Here is a 17731-nt window from a genome sequence, read left to right as displayed (position 1 = left end):
TCTTTTCCAAATGTACACTTTATTTTAAACAAAAGTACAAAAACAAACATCAGGTATTTACAATACTTGCATGGCAATGTTCACTTTCTTTGGTCATTCTTCCAATTTGATGGTTTTCAACAATGTAGGCAACAAACAGCAGCTTGGAGGTCTGAAATGATCACATGCTGAATCTATATTCAACCAGACGCTGAGCAACCTACTCATGACTCACAACTTATTTCTAGTTTGCAAAGTCTGCAAGCAATTAACCAACAATTTAAATCCAAGTTATGATGATAGAATTTTGCCTACCAGGATGTTTTTTTTTTTTTTTTTTTTTTATCTTGCACAATATAAATAGCTAAAAGAAAAAAATAAAATCACAAACTTCACAATGACATCCTGGTATTGATCCATTTTTCCAAATGTTGTAAATGCTCCTGAAGGACCAACAATGTGACATGTACAGCTGCTTGTATTCCATTGTATTCTACACAAACCTGACATGAAAACATGAACGCTAGTGCACATCAAAAAAACGGAAGTCCAGGTAGATTTTCAAAAGAAAGCAAACATATAACGGCTACTTAGAGACGGGACACCTCGTCCTCTCTTTGAGTTGTATTACAAAAAAAAAATGTATTCACAATAAAATTCACATTAAACAATCGTACCTCAACACTGGTGGAGAATTCACGATAAAAAAAAAAAAAGAATCCTTAAGCCTTTAAAAGAAGCATGAGAAAGAATGTCTTTATGTCAGACAGTAAAATGAGCTATGTTTTACATTCTCTTAATAATCTACCTGCTTGTGTTATACAGTGGTTATGTTGAATGTACAGTACATTTGAAAACAGAATTCTCCTCTCCTCGTTACTTTGAAGAAAAAGACGCACACATGATGAACGAAAAACAAAAAAAACAAAAATCATGTAACACCAAAGAACTCTGTGGCACATCAGCTACTTCCTGCAATGCATCATGTAAATCATACAACCGTCTATTAACTAACGCTGAGTATCACAATATACCCTTAGCCCTTTCAGGAATTTCATCTCAATATCAACGTGATTTTTACACCTAAATGAACAATATGACAAAATGAACAGGTTCAGTACAGTGTATGTTGAAGGCAGAGGTTGTTTAGACTAAAATGTAAAAGTGGGGATGTTAAAGAGTCAAGCACAGACTAATGGCAGCCTACACGTCCTTACAGCAAAGGCAACTGGTCTAGTAGTATTTACTTTCATCAACTAATTAAATCAACAAAAGACAGCAGTTTCCCAAATTCCATTCTAACAAACATGAATCCTAATAGTTGACAGGTTTACACATGTATCAGTAGTGCAGACAAATTATGTATTTAACGTACAGTATCCATTCAGTTTTCTTTTTTTAAGGAATGGTGGGTTTAAGGGGTTCGGGGGGTTTGTTTGGATATGCTTTTTTAGTAAAATTCTCCCTGAAACCAAATCCAAACCGTCTTCATCCCAATGTACACTCGATTTTTTTGTTCCCCCCTAAAGACAGAGGTGAAGAGAAATGTGCAAAAGTTCCATGTTTTCACTGGAAAGAGAGAATCAAAAGAACATGTTAGTCAAGAGGATTGGCTTTTTCTAACTGTGTTTTAGCATAACATGGGAATGCTTTATTTTTTTGTATACCTTTCACATTCCCTAAGGATGGTTGCTGTTTCTTTACACCTCAGCTTTTTGGTTATTTTCTTCAACTTTCTCCTCCAGTTTTTTCTCCTCCTCGGAAGACCCGTCCTCCTTTTCACCGGTCTTCCAGCTTCCTTGCCTGTTTGGAAAACGATAGTCTTTACCTTCAGAGTCATTGTGTGCCAACTACATGTATGCAGAATCCTTGATAACAGGGCCTTAAATAGTAGGTTGTGTGTTAATGACTTGGTCACAAAAATGACCAAGAAGCATTCCCTAAATGGGCAAAATTTCCTTACTTGGTGATTGCACTGATTACAAAACCCCCAAGTGGCCATGAAGCCCAGTGCACTACCTGAATCATGTTTCAGTTTACTGTGCACATAAAATAAAACTTGCTTGTAGTGTCTACTTTACTGAGGCTTATGGAGGAGTTTAAAGTTGGTTGTTGAGTGTTACTGTTAATGTACTGTGGAAAAGAACAAGTGGACGTCTCTATTGCAGGAGGTTGTGTAAATGAAGGCCTGTGAACAGTGACAGTAAAAAGACCCTACAAGAATGTAATGTTTCAAGTTTACATGTGAGGGAGCTATTGACTATTGTGGCCTTGTGAACTCATCAAGGCCACATAGAATTATTGAATTTACGACTCCTGGTCGCTGTGATTTTACAGTGCTATGATTTTTATTAAAGGTTAAGTGTTGACTTCTTACTTGGACTTCTTGGTGTAGACCCAGTACGCCAGGCCTAAAACAATGGTGGCAACCAGAAGACCAACTACAACTCCAACCACCAGCTTTGTTTGGTCGCCGTCGTCTGAAGAGTCTGTGAAAAACATAAAAAGAAAGCGTCAGTCCCCTGGGTTGCATGTTCCAGTATCGTATCACTCCAGCCTGAATGCATGTGCAGACAGAGAAGCAGAAGTCACTATGTGCAATAAATGCATTGATGAGTGGACACATCCACACTGTACATGGTTATGACCCACTGAGTCCAACGACAAATCTGTTCTTGTTTGTGACTTGTTTCATCAGCCAATGGGATTATGGACAATGTCGACATTTAGTCAGGATGCTGGTAGCTCCACTCCTCTTATATCTGCCTTGTACTAATAAAAAATACACTGTCTAAAGATTGATTTCCAAGTTGTAGAGTCTGTCAAAGGTAAATGTTTGATCCTTCGTCAGTATCCAACATTGTACTCACCCCCCCCCTCCCACCGTTTCTTATGAGCAAAAAGACCACTAGAACTTACCTTGTTTATCCATTCTCACCTCCTCATTTACTGAAATCAGATATAAAATCAAAATTAACGTCCAAACAAAACTAAAAACAAAAACCAGTTACTGCTCTACTACTATTCTACTGAGGCATGCAAGAAGTTCAGAGAGGAAACCGATTTAAACCCAGCATCCCAACATACATACACACGCCAAAAGAAGGGGGGAAAAGAGAGGTGAAATGCCGTCTCAAACGCACAGGAATGAGTTAGCACAGAGCAGAGGATGAATGTTTGCACTGCATGCATGTGGACACCATGTTCACCAAGAGCTAAGTGCATGCATCAGTAACATTTTGACAAGGATTTTAGGATAGTTCACGGTTAGACCTTCACTCACCGCCACCATAAAAACAGATCTATCCATACCCATACCTGCTTTAATTATAACTTAAAGTTTATGTAATATTCTTTTTATGCCTTTCTTTTAAAGCACGTCTTTTTCTGGTACTACATTGTGAGTTAAAGTTTTCTTTTGGCCTCAAATATCCTTTTTCTTTTCATCGCTTGATAAAAAAAATATCCTTGAGCTTGACCTCAAGTATGCAGTTGCTACATTATTATTTTATAGAAGCACCTTTACATTATGTCGAGTGAACATGCAGACAGAAAGAGTTAGTGGGCGCAGGAGGAAAAAACATCCACAAAGGCAGATTAAGGAGTTCGGCTCCAGGAAGAAAATAATGAAGCAGAGAGACGAGAGAACAATACTGATGAGATAGCTGATCTCTACAGTGCCATATTAGCTGATTAAATAAGATTATTTTAATATTAGTTAGTTCTACTTTTGCTTTTTATTATCATTTTCTAATTTCTGAGTCTTGGCGTTTTATCTTTTGTTAATCTCTTTGTTTATTTCAAGTTGAAGAGAATCAATGAATCAATACCACCACTTTGTACTTACAGGATGACACATTTATAGCTTTGGTATCCACGCCAAACTCGTTGGATACAGTGCAAGAAACAGTCAGGTTTGCATGGGGCACCACTTGGATCCTGTGTGTGATCTTTCCGTTGACATAGGGACTCTCAATGGGCTGAACCACAAGAGGAAAAAAAAAAAACCATTAGTATTTTTGGATACATCTGATTTACACACCTGTCATGACACCAAAAGAAGGTGTATATTTAGCTCCACTAGGGGGCGACATTGGATTGTTGTGTGGCTCAGCCTTTCCATGACAAAGCGTGTGCGCCTGTGGGATGTAGACAGTTTGGGTCTCGGAGGAAAACCTCAGACACAAAGACAAACTGCCAACACCCTTTTCACATCCTCTATAGGGGGGGGGATGAGGCATTTTTGTAAATACCCATTAGTGAGCAATGAATTATTCTCTCTGAATAAGCTTTAAAGGACAAAGTGAGGGGAGAATAAATAAACTTGGAGTGAAATGTACAAATGTGCTTTATCTCCATAATTCATTGTCCTGAGGTGAAAGAGTTCAGTGCACCTTTTGGAGCTGATTAAATATTGCTCACAGGTTCAGGTTTAGAGGTTCTTTTTGAGGTGAGATACTGACTGAAAGAGCTGAAAAGAATCTAACCATCCCACACACAGCCTCAGGTGCATATGTAATTCAAACTGTGTCACTGAATGGATATGAAACCAGTGTGCACACAGGTAAACCACAGAAACAAAGGAGGGGGAAAAAAGGTCTGTTAAAATGACAGTTTTGTCGTGAAATACTGTTTGAGCCGTGGGGAAAATAAAGACGACTGATCTTTCCAAACACTGAGCACGACCACCTGGAAATGTTGGACTAGATAAGTTCAGGAGTGCGACAGCTCGGGGAAATACTTAAGAGTGCAAACAGCTATGTACATAACAGGGAGTGTTCAGTCACTCTGCAGTGCAGGCTGAGTGGCAAAAAGCAAAACATGAACTGTCTTAGAATCAATACACTGACAACCCTCAGACTGTTTGGTTTCTTCAGAATCCAGAGGGAATCAGACTTTCTTTGTTCAGCCGCACCTCTACTGCTGATCTTACTCACAGACAAAACATGACATCATATTAAAAGTAGATCAGTGAATAAAAAAATAATTGTGAGCCTATTTAGCATTAAAATACAAAGTGAGTCCTAATGTCAGCACAACAGAAGCTAAAATCAATCATCCAACCATCTGCTGCAGGAAGAAGTAAACAACATTATATCTCTGGCTACTTTGTTTACAACATTAAGATGATGTTCCTCTTCAGGTGTCACTGCAGCTGATACATCAGGATGAGCCTTTTACCTGCTAACATCTGAAGACCATCATCATAAAATGAGTTTCTGACAACCGGCACTGATTTGATAAAAAATAATGTCTGCTTCACAGAAACATTTCAAATCATCTGAAAGACTTAATTTTAGCTTTAAATGTGAAGGAGGGGGATGTTAAGAAAGATGTGTGGTCACTTTTAAGCTGACAACCACCTTGTTTTTTTCAATCATTCAGTCATTACATTCAACGATGTCAGAAAACACAACTTAACAAGGACATGGGCCAAACTCTCCCGTCATCACATGTGATAGAGAAACTGCTTGATTGGGTGAAACTAACCTTGGCGATCCTGTCCAAAAATTCAAATTAATTAAAAACTATATGAGGCAAGTAGTGTAAACCTTCACATTCCACTTGCTATATTATCCAGATTGTGCAACTGCTGAAGTACAAACTTAAATAAGCAGCCTTAGCAACAATTCTGCCATTTTTGGCGTCAAAAGGAGAGATACAGATTTCAGTTTTAACGGTATTGTACTTGAATGTCCATATTAACAAATCCCAGAGATTCAATTTCTGGTCTGCCGTATTTTGAGCAAAAGCGGATTTTCAATGTTTCCATTCACTTCTTTATTCTGCATACATTCACTTATGAATGTTAGTGGTTGAGTCTGTCATACCAACAAGGGATTCAAACCGCCTGTGTCTGCTCAAGGGATTCACAGGACACGATGCAGCATGAAATCCAGCTTTACTCTAACTTGATGACTCCAAAACCTCTCAACTTGTTCATCAAATCACAAGTTTTCTAGGTGGCACTGAAAAACAGACGCGCCAGCTGCTCTTCTGTTGTGTTTGTGACTGAGCTGCTCACAAAGTGTTTGCTATCGTCTTAAACCTAACTTACTGTTACTACGGTAACCACGAGTCACTAAATCCACCAGGAGTGGACTCTTAAAGATTCAAACTTCAAAATGTTTGTACACGTACCGCTTCCAAACAAAGGGGAATTATGGGGATTTTTTCCCCCCCAGCAGCAGTGTATGCCTCACATGCATTCAAATTCAGCCACCACAGGATTTGAAGGCAAGACTATAAACTAAATCTTAAGAAGCTTATTCAACGTGTGAAACATTTAACCATCCTGCCAAATCCAAAGTGTCCTAATTTAACATCATGGCGGACAAAATTTGTCATCATAATGATTGTTTCTGAGTGTTCATACCGATGTGCCGTTGATGCTCCAGGAAACAGCTGGCTTTGGTGAACCTTCAGCCTCACAAATCAGGACTTTGTGTTTGCCATCATCCCCGCGCCGTTTGGTCAGATGTTTGATAACTGGAGCACCTGTAACAGGACGTAACTCTTCAGATACATCTGAATGAGAAAATGATGTTGTCATGGTTGCTTTTTATTCATTGAGGGTTTTTTTTTTTTGGCTGAGGGTCAGCTTAGAAGACTGCACAGTATGAACTCACTCATTCACTCCATTTTTAATAGATCAATGCCTGTTTCATTTAGCTGATAGAGGGTTAACATTCTCAGTCTTTCTATTGTATGTATGTGTCTAAGTGTGTGTGTATGAATATATGTATAGGTTACTGTATATGTGTTTATATTTAATTTTGTTTTGAAATTGTGTAATTCGATTTGTTTAGTTGATTTATTTGTCTCTTAAGAGGTGAGGTCCCTTGTATACCTCTGCTGACACACCTTTTATGTTTTTGTTAATCCTATTTTGATGTATTATTATATGTGTGCTAATAAATAAATAACATAAATAAGAGTGTTAGCTTAGCTTAGCATGACAAACAATAACAAAGGGAAATGGCTAGCTTTAAGATATTAAAGTCCACCCACCAGCACTTCATTCATACTAATTAACAAGTCGTGTATCCTGTTTGTTTGTTCTGTTTTCCGGTCTTTAAGCTATGCTAAGCTAACCAGCTGTGGTTCACATTGGCCTTAAAGGTAAAACATCTGTATAAATATTCAGATTTTCTTTTTAGTCCTTACCTTCCACAGCCAGCTCAAAAGAAGCCTTTCGGCTGAGCAGACCCAATGTCACCTCGCACTCGTAACGACCAGAGTCTGCGTAATTCACCTTGCTAAACTTTGGCTCTTTGTCAAGTTTCACATTGTTCTGGAATAAAAAAGAAAAAAAAAAAAGAAATATCAGCAATGTCAATAACAGCCACCATTTTTCTTCTCCAATGATTTTAGCCTTGTTGAACTTGAGGTTGCTTTTACCTTTGTCCAGGAGACCTTTGTGTCTCCAGAAGCATCAATCTTAAGATTAAGATCCAAGGTCCCACCAGCACTCCTGACGATATCTCCAGAGGGGCTTAAATTGATGTCCAGGTCTAAAAAGAGACGAGACGATGGTGAAAGGGTGGCTCAGAGACTTGACAAAGGTCGAAACTTTCCTGTTGTTAACCACAAAACCCTGCTCATGGCTCACAGCACTGCAGAAGCAGCTTATTAAAGGCGGTGCGGTTGACACAACACTTTTCTACACAAAGCACAACACGACAGGAAATGCTGGCAAAGAGAGACATTGGGACTTTTCTTTTCTCAAGCGTCATTTTTCTCTTTAAACTAACAAATAAGATTACAGGGGTGTGACAATCACAATGCTGCGGCAAAATGATTGTCAGTTAAATTCTTTAAAGAAATAATACTTGTTTTTGCCACTTACATTGTACCGTGATGTCCACAGTTGCTTCCATTGTTGGGTCGTCAACAAGAGAGCATTTATATTCACCAGAGGAGTTGCGTGAGACTTTCATGATGGTGTAACTGTCAGTGTTTTCCACTTTCACCGCTTCTCCCTTCAAAAACGATAAATCAAACAGGTGATTAGCATACAATGTCTTATTGATGCAAAAAGAAAAAAAAAAAAAGAACACTTTTTTAATATTTACACTGAAGAATTTGACTAGCTGATCTGACACCTTCTGTTCTATTTACTCTGGCATGTGTGTGTGTCTGGTCCTCCTCTAAGTCAGACAGATTTCCACCTCAAATGATTTAGGTCAGGCCAGTCATAACTGTTCATCTGAAGCGATGCACTGTGCACACAAGTGCTGTGAGGACATTTGTCTTTGAGAACAAGATGGCTGCTATTGATAGGGAACATCTAAACCTGCTATTGTGTCAGTGTTAAACAAACAGGAGGTTGGCTAGTTAAATAACTCATGCCAAATGTGTGATGTGGAACAAGATGATGTTTTAAATAGCTTGTTGGAACTAGCTTTTGGAAGCCAAAAGATAAAACGGGGTCGCTCCAGACTAGTTTGCATTTTACATTTTTCAAGTGATAACAAGCTGGCAATGAGCATGGACAGAAGGGAGAGCTGAGTGTTTGGTGAGATATTGATGAGTACCTTAAGATGGAAGTTAAAGCTGGTAGGCGCTGGGTTACCGTCAGCCTCACACTTCAGAGTCACATTGTCTCCTTCCACCAAAGGGTCCTGAGCAATGACCTTAAGTGCGATGTTCTCTGTGGAGACTGAGGAGAATGGGAGATTAAAAAAAAGTCAGAGATGGGGTGTATGTGTTGGTGAATCAAGTGGAGCGTGTTCCCCTTACAGCTCGCTGCAGGGGAGCGACTGTGCTATAAGCTACAGAGAGCGGAAAAGTTTGCGCATCACTGTTCGGTATAACCAACTTCAAAACGCAGCTGAGGAGATGTTTAAATTGCAGTCATAATCTCAGGCAATCGACCAAGCAATTCTTTCAAAGCTCAATGTTTCTGCTCCATGTGAGGCAAACTTTCTTCCACATTTCTTGTATGAAAGTGTTCCACAACCGATAAAGCTTCGGTGAGCAGGTATCCTCAATATTTTATGCTGCGTTTGATGTGGATCCCACCATAGACTTAAAAAAAAATCCAACTTTTTTTCCCTCACACATCACTACTAAGGATGAAGTTACTGTTGCCTTTCTTGTCATTATAGTAAAATATATATATAACACAGGTGGCAGTTTGTCTCCATTAGCTACAGCTGAGATGATTTAAAGAGGGTTTTTTTTATGTTTGTTAAAGGTTTAGGGGTGAGGAGTTGCAGATGATACAGTCCTAGAAAAGCCAGACTGGTGTTACTTGTTCGTTAAATTCTGATGTCAACATGTGTAACTTGTTCCAGTAAAGTCATACCGTTAATTTGAATGAGTTCTGTAGACATTCACTATGAAATATTCTCCACTTTAATGGATTAATAGAAATAATATATATTTTTCTGACTTAAAGCAGTTTGCTTGTTTCAACATGAATTACTTATATGATGTGTTAACATGTATTTCAAATATCACGTTAACAAAAAAGAGAGGAAAAGACAGACATCAGAGGGATTACTATAACACTGAGTATTAACTTGTCATATGCTCTAGCTTATCAACCAGACGTGTGTCTTTGTGTGTGCAGAAGTTCCAGCTGGTCTGCAGATAACATCTTTCAGTTTCTTAAAGTTTGTCCAGTCACTGTTGTTAGTGTGGTTTGGTGACTTACATGTTATACTGAAGGTCACGGGAGGGGACACCAGCTCTGTGCCCGCAATTTGCTGAGTGCTGCAGCTGAACCGGGCGTCCGTGTCCTCCTTTTTAGCCGAGTACTGCAGAATGGAGGTGGTGGTCACAAGGCCAGTAACAGGGTCTACAAGCAACGAGGCCTGGATGGAAACCCCTGAACAGAAAAACAAACAACTTAGTCTGAAACTCTCACAGGGAAGAAGTAAAAAAAAAACATTGGTGTAATGACCGATACACTGTTTTCATACTGTCGGAAGAATAATTTACAGGGAAGATCCCAGGCACACAGAATGAATACAAAATGTAAATGTCAGGGTCAGAGGAAAAAGACAACAGTTGCTGCTGTTGTATTTGTAATTATACATGAGAAGGAGGAATACACACCTTCCTCATCAGCCACCAGGGGTTTGTTGTTCTTTAACCATGTGATATCTGCTGCTGGATTTGCATCTTTTGCAACACAAGTGCCCAGCTGTGAAACAAAGAGCATGAAAAAAAAAACAATAATTAAAATGGCAAAAACAGACACAAAGTCACAATTTAATGTTTTCAGAATAAAATCTGCATCTTTTTAAATGACTACTCATCAGAGGAAATTCACTTTTGACCACCTGTCCAATAGTGGAGGACTGAGCACTTTTCTACCCAACAGACCATGAAATGCCCAAAGCGTTTCTAAGGCTCCTCAGATCCTTTGGGTATTTTAATTGAAGCAGGGGGAGATTCTGCTCTTTACTAATTCATGAGAGTCACTTCAAAGAACTCATTACCGTAGTAACATGGTCGCTGCTATGCCTCAAGATACCTAAGCCCAAGTGAGGGATTTCCCTTGATGGTTTACTGCCTATAATACTGTAGGTACAGGCAATGTTTATCATTAAAAACCCACCTTAGTAAGTTTTCCAATCTCAAGCTCCTCTGCTTTGTCATGAATCTTCACTTCTGCCGGCATCTCTGCAATACATAAAAAACGTGTTAATGATTGGGATGTTCCTTTAGGTGATTTGTGCTGCTCATTTTCAGTAGAAGTTATTTCAGACTCACTGTTGATCACCACAGTAACAGGGTACTCTGAGATGTCTGCAGAAGCTACCACCATGCAGGTGAAAGTGCGCTGGTCACTCAGCGTGGCCGCAGAGAGCAGCAGGCCGGAGCTTGCAGCCAGGCTCACACGGCCCTTATATTCATCAGCGGCGCTGATTGAGACATTCTGGTTTTTCTGTTTGACCAGCAGGTCTCCTGAAACTCCCTGTCCTTTGTCCTGAAAGCAGAGCAGAGTGCACCAGTTACTTTGTGTCACATATGGCACTGGCTTCCAGTTCAAATAAAAGCACCCTCTGTTCATGCAGTGTCATATGGAGGCACAGATGCATGCTCTAATGCACGGCACATGCACTCAGACTGGGCGTGGCTCAGACACGATAAGTGGGTGTCAGACAGACATCACCATTTTGAATCCATTGACCTCCATTGTGACTTACATATTTCCATTTAAGGAGCAGGACGTCTTCATCTTTTATGGCTCCATTGTTGCATGGGATCTCGAGTGTCTCCCCATACAGGCCGATAACAGTCTCCAAACCGCTGACTGCGAAAGAGAAAAGCAGAGACACATTTTCAATTATTTTTTCAGAGGCGGGCTAATCTGGTCAGCCCCAGCACAGCTTGAAATGTTCTGACTGAAGATTGAAGTCCTTTATTATTCTGAATGCTTCAAAGTCCAACTTCTTCGTGCATTTTGACAGGCATTTATTGACCACTAAGTGGCAACCCACATACACTGAGAACCACCGTTTCTATAGACTTCTGATCATTTTACAGCTCCTGTTGAAGGGAGAACAACCTTTCCTGCCCTAAATTTCATTCAAAACATCGCCATGGAGACAAAGTGCTAAAGAGGGGGATGGGATGAGAGTGCCAGCAGAAGTGTCTCAATGAAGCAATGAAGGGTTACAGCTAGAGGGCCACGGGGAAGAAAAGTGTGCTATGGCCCGACTGAAAATGAGGTGTTGCTGGTGTTTTTCTTTTTCGTATTCAGATTCACATTTCAGACCTCTACGAGTTCAGGCTAAGGTAAACCCACGGGTGGGTGCATAAATCCGACAGTAAAGCCCCACAACAGCTCATCAGCAGTTCAGTAAAGTGTTGTCGAGAACAAAGTGGTGGGCGACCAGCTTCTATCTGTAGGATCAGTCACAAACAATGTATTTTGAATTCACAGGAAAAGCACAAAACAATTAAGATGCTCAAATAATCTGTGTGCGTTCAACCCTGACATTTTCTGATTATGCTCATGCACAAAAACAAAACAATTAAATCTGCAATGTTAACCTCAAAGTTTTATTCACTTTCATCTTAACTCAGACTTCAAAGGTTTCCTCCGAGTCGTGCAAAGACAGGGCGGAAAATTCATTGGCTGTGTGCGTGATACTCATTTGAATCCCATTTGAATGAAAGTAAATACTTTTACTATGGTTACCATTGTCTGCATTAGAATAGACTAACAACTGGGACATTGAAGGCATATTTACACAGTTGCTTGTGATGTCGCAATGAGCACGCAAGTTTGGAGGCGCACAAATGTCTGCTCTCCTCTCTGTGTCATTTCCCTCAATGAAACTCCATTTTTCAGTCGTATTTTTACATCAAGACACCCACAGAAGTTCATAGAAGTATTGTTGACTCTTGTGGTGCATTAGTTCATTAGAAGCACACAACAGCAGCTAATAGTTTGCCTCAAGTCAACAAAAAACAGCTTTTATTGGCGTCTTCCTGACACTCAGCTGAACAAAGTTCACACTCAAGACACCTGTCACTCATCTTTATGAACTGTCAGCTCCAAAACAACCTCCAGTTGGAGGCTGACAGTTGTAAAGCCCGTCAATGAAGTTGCTACAGCAAGCAGATGACAAGCAGCAGACAATTCAATCATCTGATTTTTAGAAGGGCATGTTTTGCCTCATGTTAAGTTCTGCTGTACTTCATTTTAAGTTGTTCCCTGCTGTCGCTGATAAGATTGGCCTTCCTGTGGCCACTGCTTCCACTTCATAAATGAATAAATTGACATTTGAGAAATACATTTATTTCTTATGGGGGAAGTGAGATAAGCGAATTGATCCTAATCTTGTGTCTGTTAAGTATGAGGCTTCATTTACTGGCCGATAGCTTAGCCTAGCTTAAAATAGCGGGATGTAACATTTTTTATACTTGCCCTTAATAATGGAAACATTTCTCCTACCATTACATCTAACGTTTACAAATGAACTTCATAGACCTACATTGTTTAATCTTTGAAAAATGTAATATGTGATAACCCATGTTGTGATTAACAACCAGTGATTACTGTAGTTGTATTTTCCAAAACGTCATAACCACAGTCTATAACAAGTTTTCCTTGTTCCATATCCATGTTTATGTGCTAGAATGACAATAAAAGTGATTTCCAACACTGACAGCGGAAACAAAGGGCTTAAAAAAAAAAAGAGTGTGGTTTATGTGTGTTGATGGTAATAATCAGCGCTCAGAGCTCTATCTGTGAAGCATCAGATGTGAGCATCAAAGCTACCCCCAATAACTACTGGAGGAATGCCGATACCACAGCCTGTCACCTGAATAGATTCAGCTCCTGCATTTAAATAAGGCTAGGCGACATTTAAATGTGACAGCACACGACAGAACAAACCTCAACTCATTTCAACAGCTGACAGTCTAACCAGGAATTCTTCTCCAGACACTGGGATAAGCACCGTCACTTGTCCGTTACAGCAGCAGAATTTAAACTATTTTCTGGAACAATTCCACAAATTGACCAAATTTGCCACACATCTAATCTGTTGCCCTTCATATCAAATCATCTGTTGATCCAAGTCGTTTTGCTGCATCATACAACGCTAGGTATCCGCCCATTTGAATTCCTGTATTCATGAATATGCTTGACTAGTTCCTTTCTTAAGCATTTGAAAAGGTATTTCATTGTCTGTGTGCAGAAAATTGGAAGTTTTCTGAGCTGTAAATTTCAAGGCTGCATTTCACAGACATTTGCGCACACCTTGATTTTGGCAACAGGGTGCACATCAGCCCGTTACACCAGAAATGGTAATGCCGATTGCTGGTGTGAACGCAGCGTGCTCATGTAGCCGCCCCACACTCCCTTGTTTTTGTCTTTCTGATGTAAATCCAATGAAACTGACTCTCATGCTTGAACAAGCTTCGGCTACAAGTGCACGTTTCTGGTCGAGACAGAGAAGCTTGTACATGCCTGGCGGAAAAAGGAGACATGGTGAATCTATCAGGATGAGGTATTTAATGAGCTGCCAGTGCAAGACATGGGGACATGTTTTACTTATGTGCCAACTATTATAATATCCTGCTACATTTCATTTTGAAAAGGTAAGTAGGGTGCCAAAAAGAATCTGTCAGGATCTAGATAATGTGCTACATCCTCAGCGTGTTGGAGCCAGGAGTGGTCTAATGGCCGAGGAAACTTATAAATGTTTTTTCAGAATCTAGTAGGCCGGGCAGGTCCAACATATGTTCTCCTTGTGTTTTGTCCTTGGAGAGATCTCTGCACAACCTGTACTGCTGAATCTCACAAATGATAAACAACAACAGTCCATTAAATTCAGGTTTCACTGCAAGCACCGCCGTGTTGGAGAGGTTATCGCACTCCCTGTATAATAAACTCCTTACATTTCAAATTCAAATAGAGCATTTTGAATATTCAAATAAAGCCGTGTTCAGCTTCTCTGAGAACTTCTCTGAGAAGAGTCTGTATTAAGGAAGCGGCTTTATCTGCACACATTACACTATAACACAATGAGAACTTATCGCACATGTTGGGTTGGAGAAGACAAAGCTCCTGCTGCTCACAGAGATAAGGTAATCCTTCGCAACAAAAGTAGGTGTGAAGTATGACTTCCCGTTGACGAACACACGCTATGCATGCATAAAGCTATCACCTCTAGCAGCTGTCTATAGGATGAGGGAAGAGCGGGAAGTGGTGTAACTGTGTTTTGTTGCAACGGACCTGAAGAAACCAACTGCTGTATGTGGAAAACTAGTAACTATGACGACGATTTCTCTTACTATACTTTTAGCCAAAGAGAAGAATGAAAAGGTGACTCTTTTGTTCGCCACAAACTGGGCTGACACATCTGTTGAAAGAGACAAAATACTATATATAATGTAAAAAAAACAAAGCCAATCACACAAAGTCTATGAAAATCCATAAAACTCCAAACTGTCTGATGTCTGAGCTTGTCATCCTTTCAAAAATCATGGTTGATTTTGAAGCAATCCTTTTTTCTTAATGTTTTATTTTTTCAAATTAAGAGTCAGGAAATATCAAGCTATATAAAGATTTAAAAAAAAAAAAAGAAGAGGAACCAGGGTCACAAGGATGCCAAAAAGAAGATCAAAGTGCTGAATAAGACTTTGTTCCAATGTGGAACATCTGTCTCTTTACACATCTTTTTTTTGTGTGTGCCATTTTAGTCATCTGAACTTGAAAATATCTTTGCTTCCCGGGTTTGATGTGAATTTCTTTGCACTTTAAAAAAAGCAGAGCCTTCATTATGGCCACACAACAAAAAAAAAAGAATTAGCTAATACTCAGTCTGTACCAAGTAATAGACAGGCGAGTGACAGAGACAGGAGGCAGCACCACAGGAGACACTTTCATGTTCATGATTAAGGCTCCTCTTTCCTTGAGAAGAGACAGGTGACGACAGCTCAGATATAAGCTCACCAGGGAAATCAGCTACCATCCCACACTACTTTCTATATCCTTATTTTGCTACCTTACGCCCTCCCGTTTGTGTGTGTGTGCGTGATTGTGTGTGCGTATACGTCTTTTGGCTCCAACATCAACAAGAGAGTGGAGGCCTAAACTTAATAAGTGTTGAAAATGAGGATTGTGCGGTGAATGGAGATCCCATGGCGCATGTCCTCAAAGACTTGATGGCAAATAGCCTCGCTTCAGCAGTGAGGAGGGCAGACAGATTCACTTCAGCTAGATCAATAATACTTGAGCAAAGGCTGGATTCTTATACTGAACAGTGCTTGCCTAAAGAGAATGAATTAAAGGAAAACCTAACCTTCTGTGACTTTCTGCTTCTTGTCCTTGTCTTTTCTTAAATAATTAAACAACGGCCACATTTTGATTAGCCTTATCGAGTGTCTGAGATTGGGGGAGATTAAATTTGATACACTCAATCTGTCATTACTTGCTGAAAACAACAATAGAGGGTTTGCTGTCCTAAAGAGAGTGCAGGAAGGTTCAAGGAAAATTGTACCTTTCTACCACCACGTTCCTCAAAGCAATCTGTGGCAATGTGATAATAAATGTGTTTAATTGACCATTTACACTAGGTCACCAGTCGCCATCAGAATTAGTAGTAAGTTAAACTATTCTATTAGTTCAGGCCCACAATGCTGGGTGTAGCAGCCACCTGTCTCTAGCTGGGGCTGAAGCTGTAATAGTAACAGAATTTTAACCTCTGACCCCGAATGTGAGCTCAGAGAAAAAAATGGCGGCCACTTTAATATGGTAAATAGGCTGCTGCTTTGTCAACTCTTTCACTCTGCGAACAGCCTTAGCTCATTTTTACTCACTTCAACAAGCACACGACTATATTAAAACTACAGTAACAGTTCATGCTAGGAAAGTGTTCCAGACCGGTTGAAGAGGGATTTTTCTTTAAAAATACACAGCTAAGTCCTCACTATTCCTGTCTGTCTCTCTCTCGAGAGAAGGGTGTAATCATGTTACTGATGGATAACCGACAGCACCACTCGCACAACATTCCCTTCACACATGCTTCTCTTTTAGTTGCTGGAGTCACCATTCCAAGCATCAACATTGTGTGCTCTATAATTTTGTCTTTTCCTACCTACTGAAATTGCCTGTCAGTGTCTTTACAGCATCAAACTAAGGGCATCAAGCTTTTTTTTTTTCCCCCCCCCACAACCATGTTGAGAGCTGGTCTTCAAAAAAGCCCACAGCTGAGAGAATCATTTTCCAAACTGGTAATGAGGAAGCATGCACAACAAACTCTCTAGTACGTTCTGCTTCTTGTAAGGGAGTGAAAGGAAGGTGGTTGTAGTAAAAAAAAAATGAAAAAACCCCCCCCCACCTTTTCACATTTATGGGAAGGCTTCAAACTGCCTAGCCATGCTGGGGCAATGGCCCTTATGATGGCAATTGTGGTCAGACAGAAAATGGCCTCTATGGTTTAAACTGTAAATCTTGACAAATGATGGATTGCTGGCCTTGACATTATGTACAGGAAATAGGCGCTTTCCGACCAGGAGAAGTGTTTCATAATTCTTAGAACAGTTTAAGGATGCTGCCCATCTTACTTGTGTTTGCACTGAACTGGGAACCAATGCATTGTAGTTGGAAATGTTTTATCTCCAACTTAAGAATGACCATTCCAGGGTTGTTTCCATTACTTCGTCCTTCGAGTCCGTTTTTTCAAATGAGCTATCCAATGTGATGTATTTCAATAGTTCTTAGTGTTCCCTTCTCTTGAAATGTCACCAGAGCGTGTTTAACAAACTGCACTATGTCAGCTAATGTCACTGTAGCATTCATATTGGTGTTGTAAATGCAACCGCAGAAAAGCTCCTATGAGCACATTGTTGTCTGGGCAGCTCTAGTGAGTGTGGGGTTCTTCTGAGGGAGTCCCAAGAACATTTTGGTCCCAAAATTCCTATTCATGGCCCCCAGGTGATACACCCTGCTGGCATTGAGGAGGAACACCTGACTTCCATCAACATCTCCATGAAGTTGATGATTTTGGTTTTCAATAGGTGTAGGCAACAATTGGATGTCATAAAATGTGTTTAAGACATTCATTGTTCCCCTCAGGATGAGCTGTAATCATTTTGGTGTTTATAGATCTTTCAGCAACATGCATCCAACTTTTAAATCCTAATTTTAAACCAAATCCACAGTCAAAAACCCAAACACAGTTTGCCTCAAAACAGCAGCTTCCTAGTTAAATATGACAAAGAAAAGCAGCTAAATCATCACTATTGAGAAGCTACAACCAGAAATAATTTGGTATTT

At 39.9% G+C, this 17731-nt stretch overlaps 1 protein-coding gene across 2 annotated transcripts in view; it reads right to left on the bottom strand.

Annotated features, from left to right (window-relative positions):
- Positions 1 to 17731, bottom strand: part of LOC132980527 (CD166 antigen homolog A-like) — a 36043-nt gene continuing 18312 nt past the window's right edge. The window contains exons 2-16 of one of the 2 annotated variants that reach the window (XM_061046722.1): positions 11142 to 11248; positions 10705 to 10921; positions 10550 to 10614; positions 10045 to 10132; positions 9641 to 9814; positions 8517 to 8641; positions 7829 to 7961; positions 7381 to 7493; positions 7147 to 7273; positions 6356 to 6477; positions 3827 to 3959; positions 2899 to 2928; positions 2357 to 2468; positions 1647 to 1782; positions 1 to 1548 (exon numbers count right to left, since the gene is read on the bottom strand). In XM_061046722.1, coding sequence (XP_060902705.1) covers positions 1680 to 1782; positions 2357 to 2468; positions 2899 to 2928; positions 3827 to 3959; positions 6356 to 6477; positions 7147 to 7273; positions 7381 to 7493; positions 7829 to 7961; positions 8517 to 8641; positions 9641 to 9814; positions 10045 to 10132; positions 10550 to 10614; positions 10705 to 10921; positions 11142 to 11248 — 1649 coding nt within the window. In that variant the 3' untranslated portion in view covers positions 1 to 1548; positions 1647 to 1679. The remainder of the gene's footprint in view (positions 1549 to 1646; positions 1783 to 2356; positions 2469 to 2898; positions 2929 to 3826; positions 3960 to 6355; positions 6478 to 7146; positions 7274 to 7380; positions 7494 to 7828; positions 7962 to 8516; positions 8642 to 9640; positions 9815 to 10044; positions 10133 to 10549; positions 10615 to 10704; positions 10922 to 11141; positions 11249 to 17731) is intronic. The other variant, XM_061046723.1, reaches the window with a different exon arrangement.

Source organism: Labrus mixtus, chromosome 9 (assembly GCF_963584025.1).
Source record: "Labrus mixtus chromosome 9, fLabMix1.1, whole genome shotgun sequence".
Classification (NCBI taxonomy): domain Eukaryota; kingdom Metazoa; phylum Chordata; class Actinopteri; order Labriformes; family Labridae; genus Labrus; species Labrus mixtus.
The sequence above is the reverse complement of the archived record's forward strand: the minus strand, read 5'-3'. Positions and strand labels throughout refer to the sequence as shown.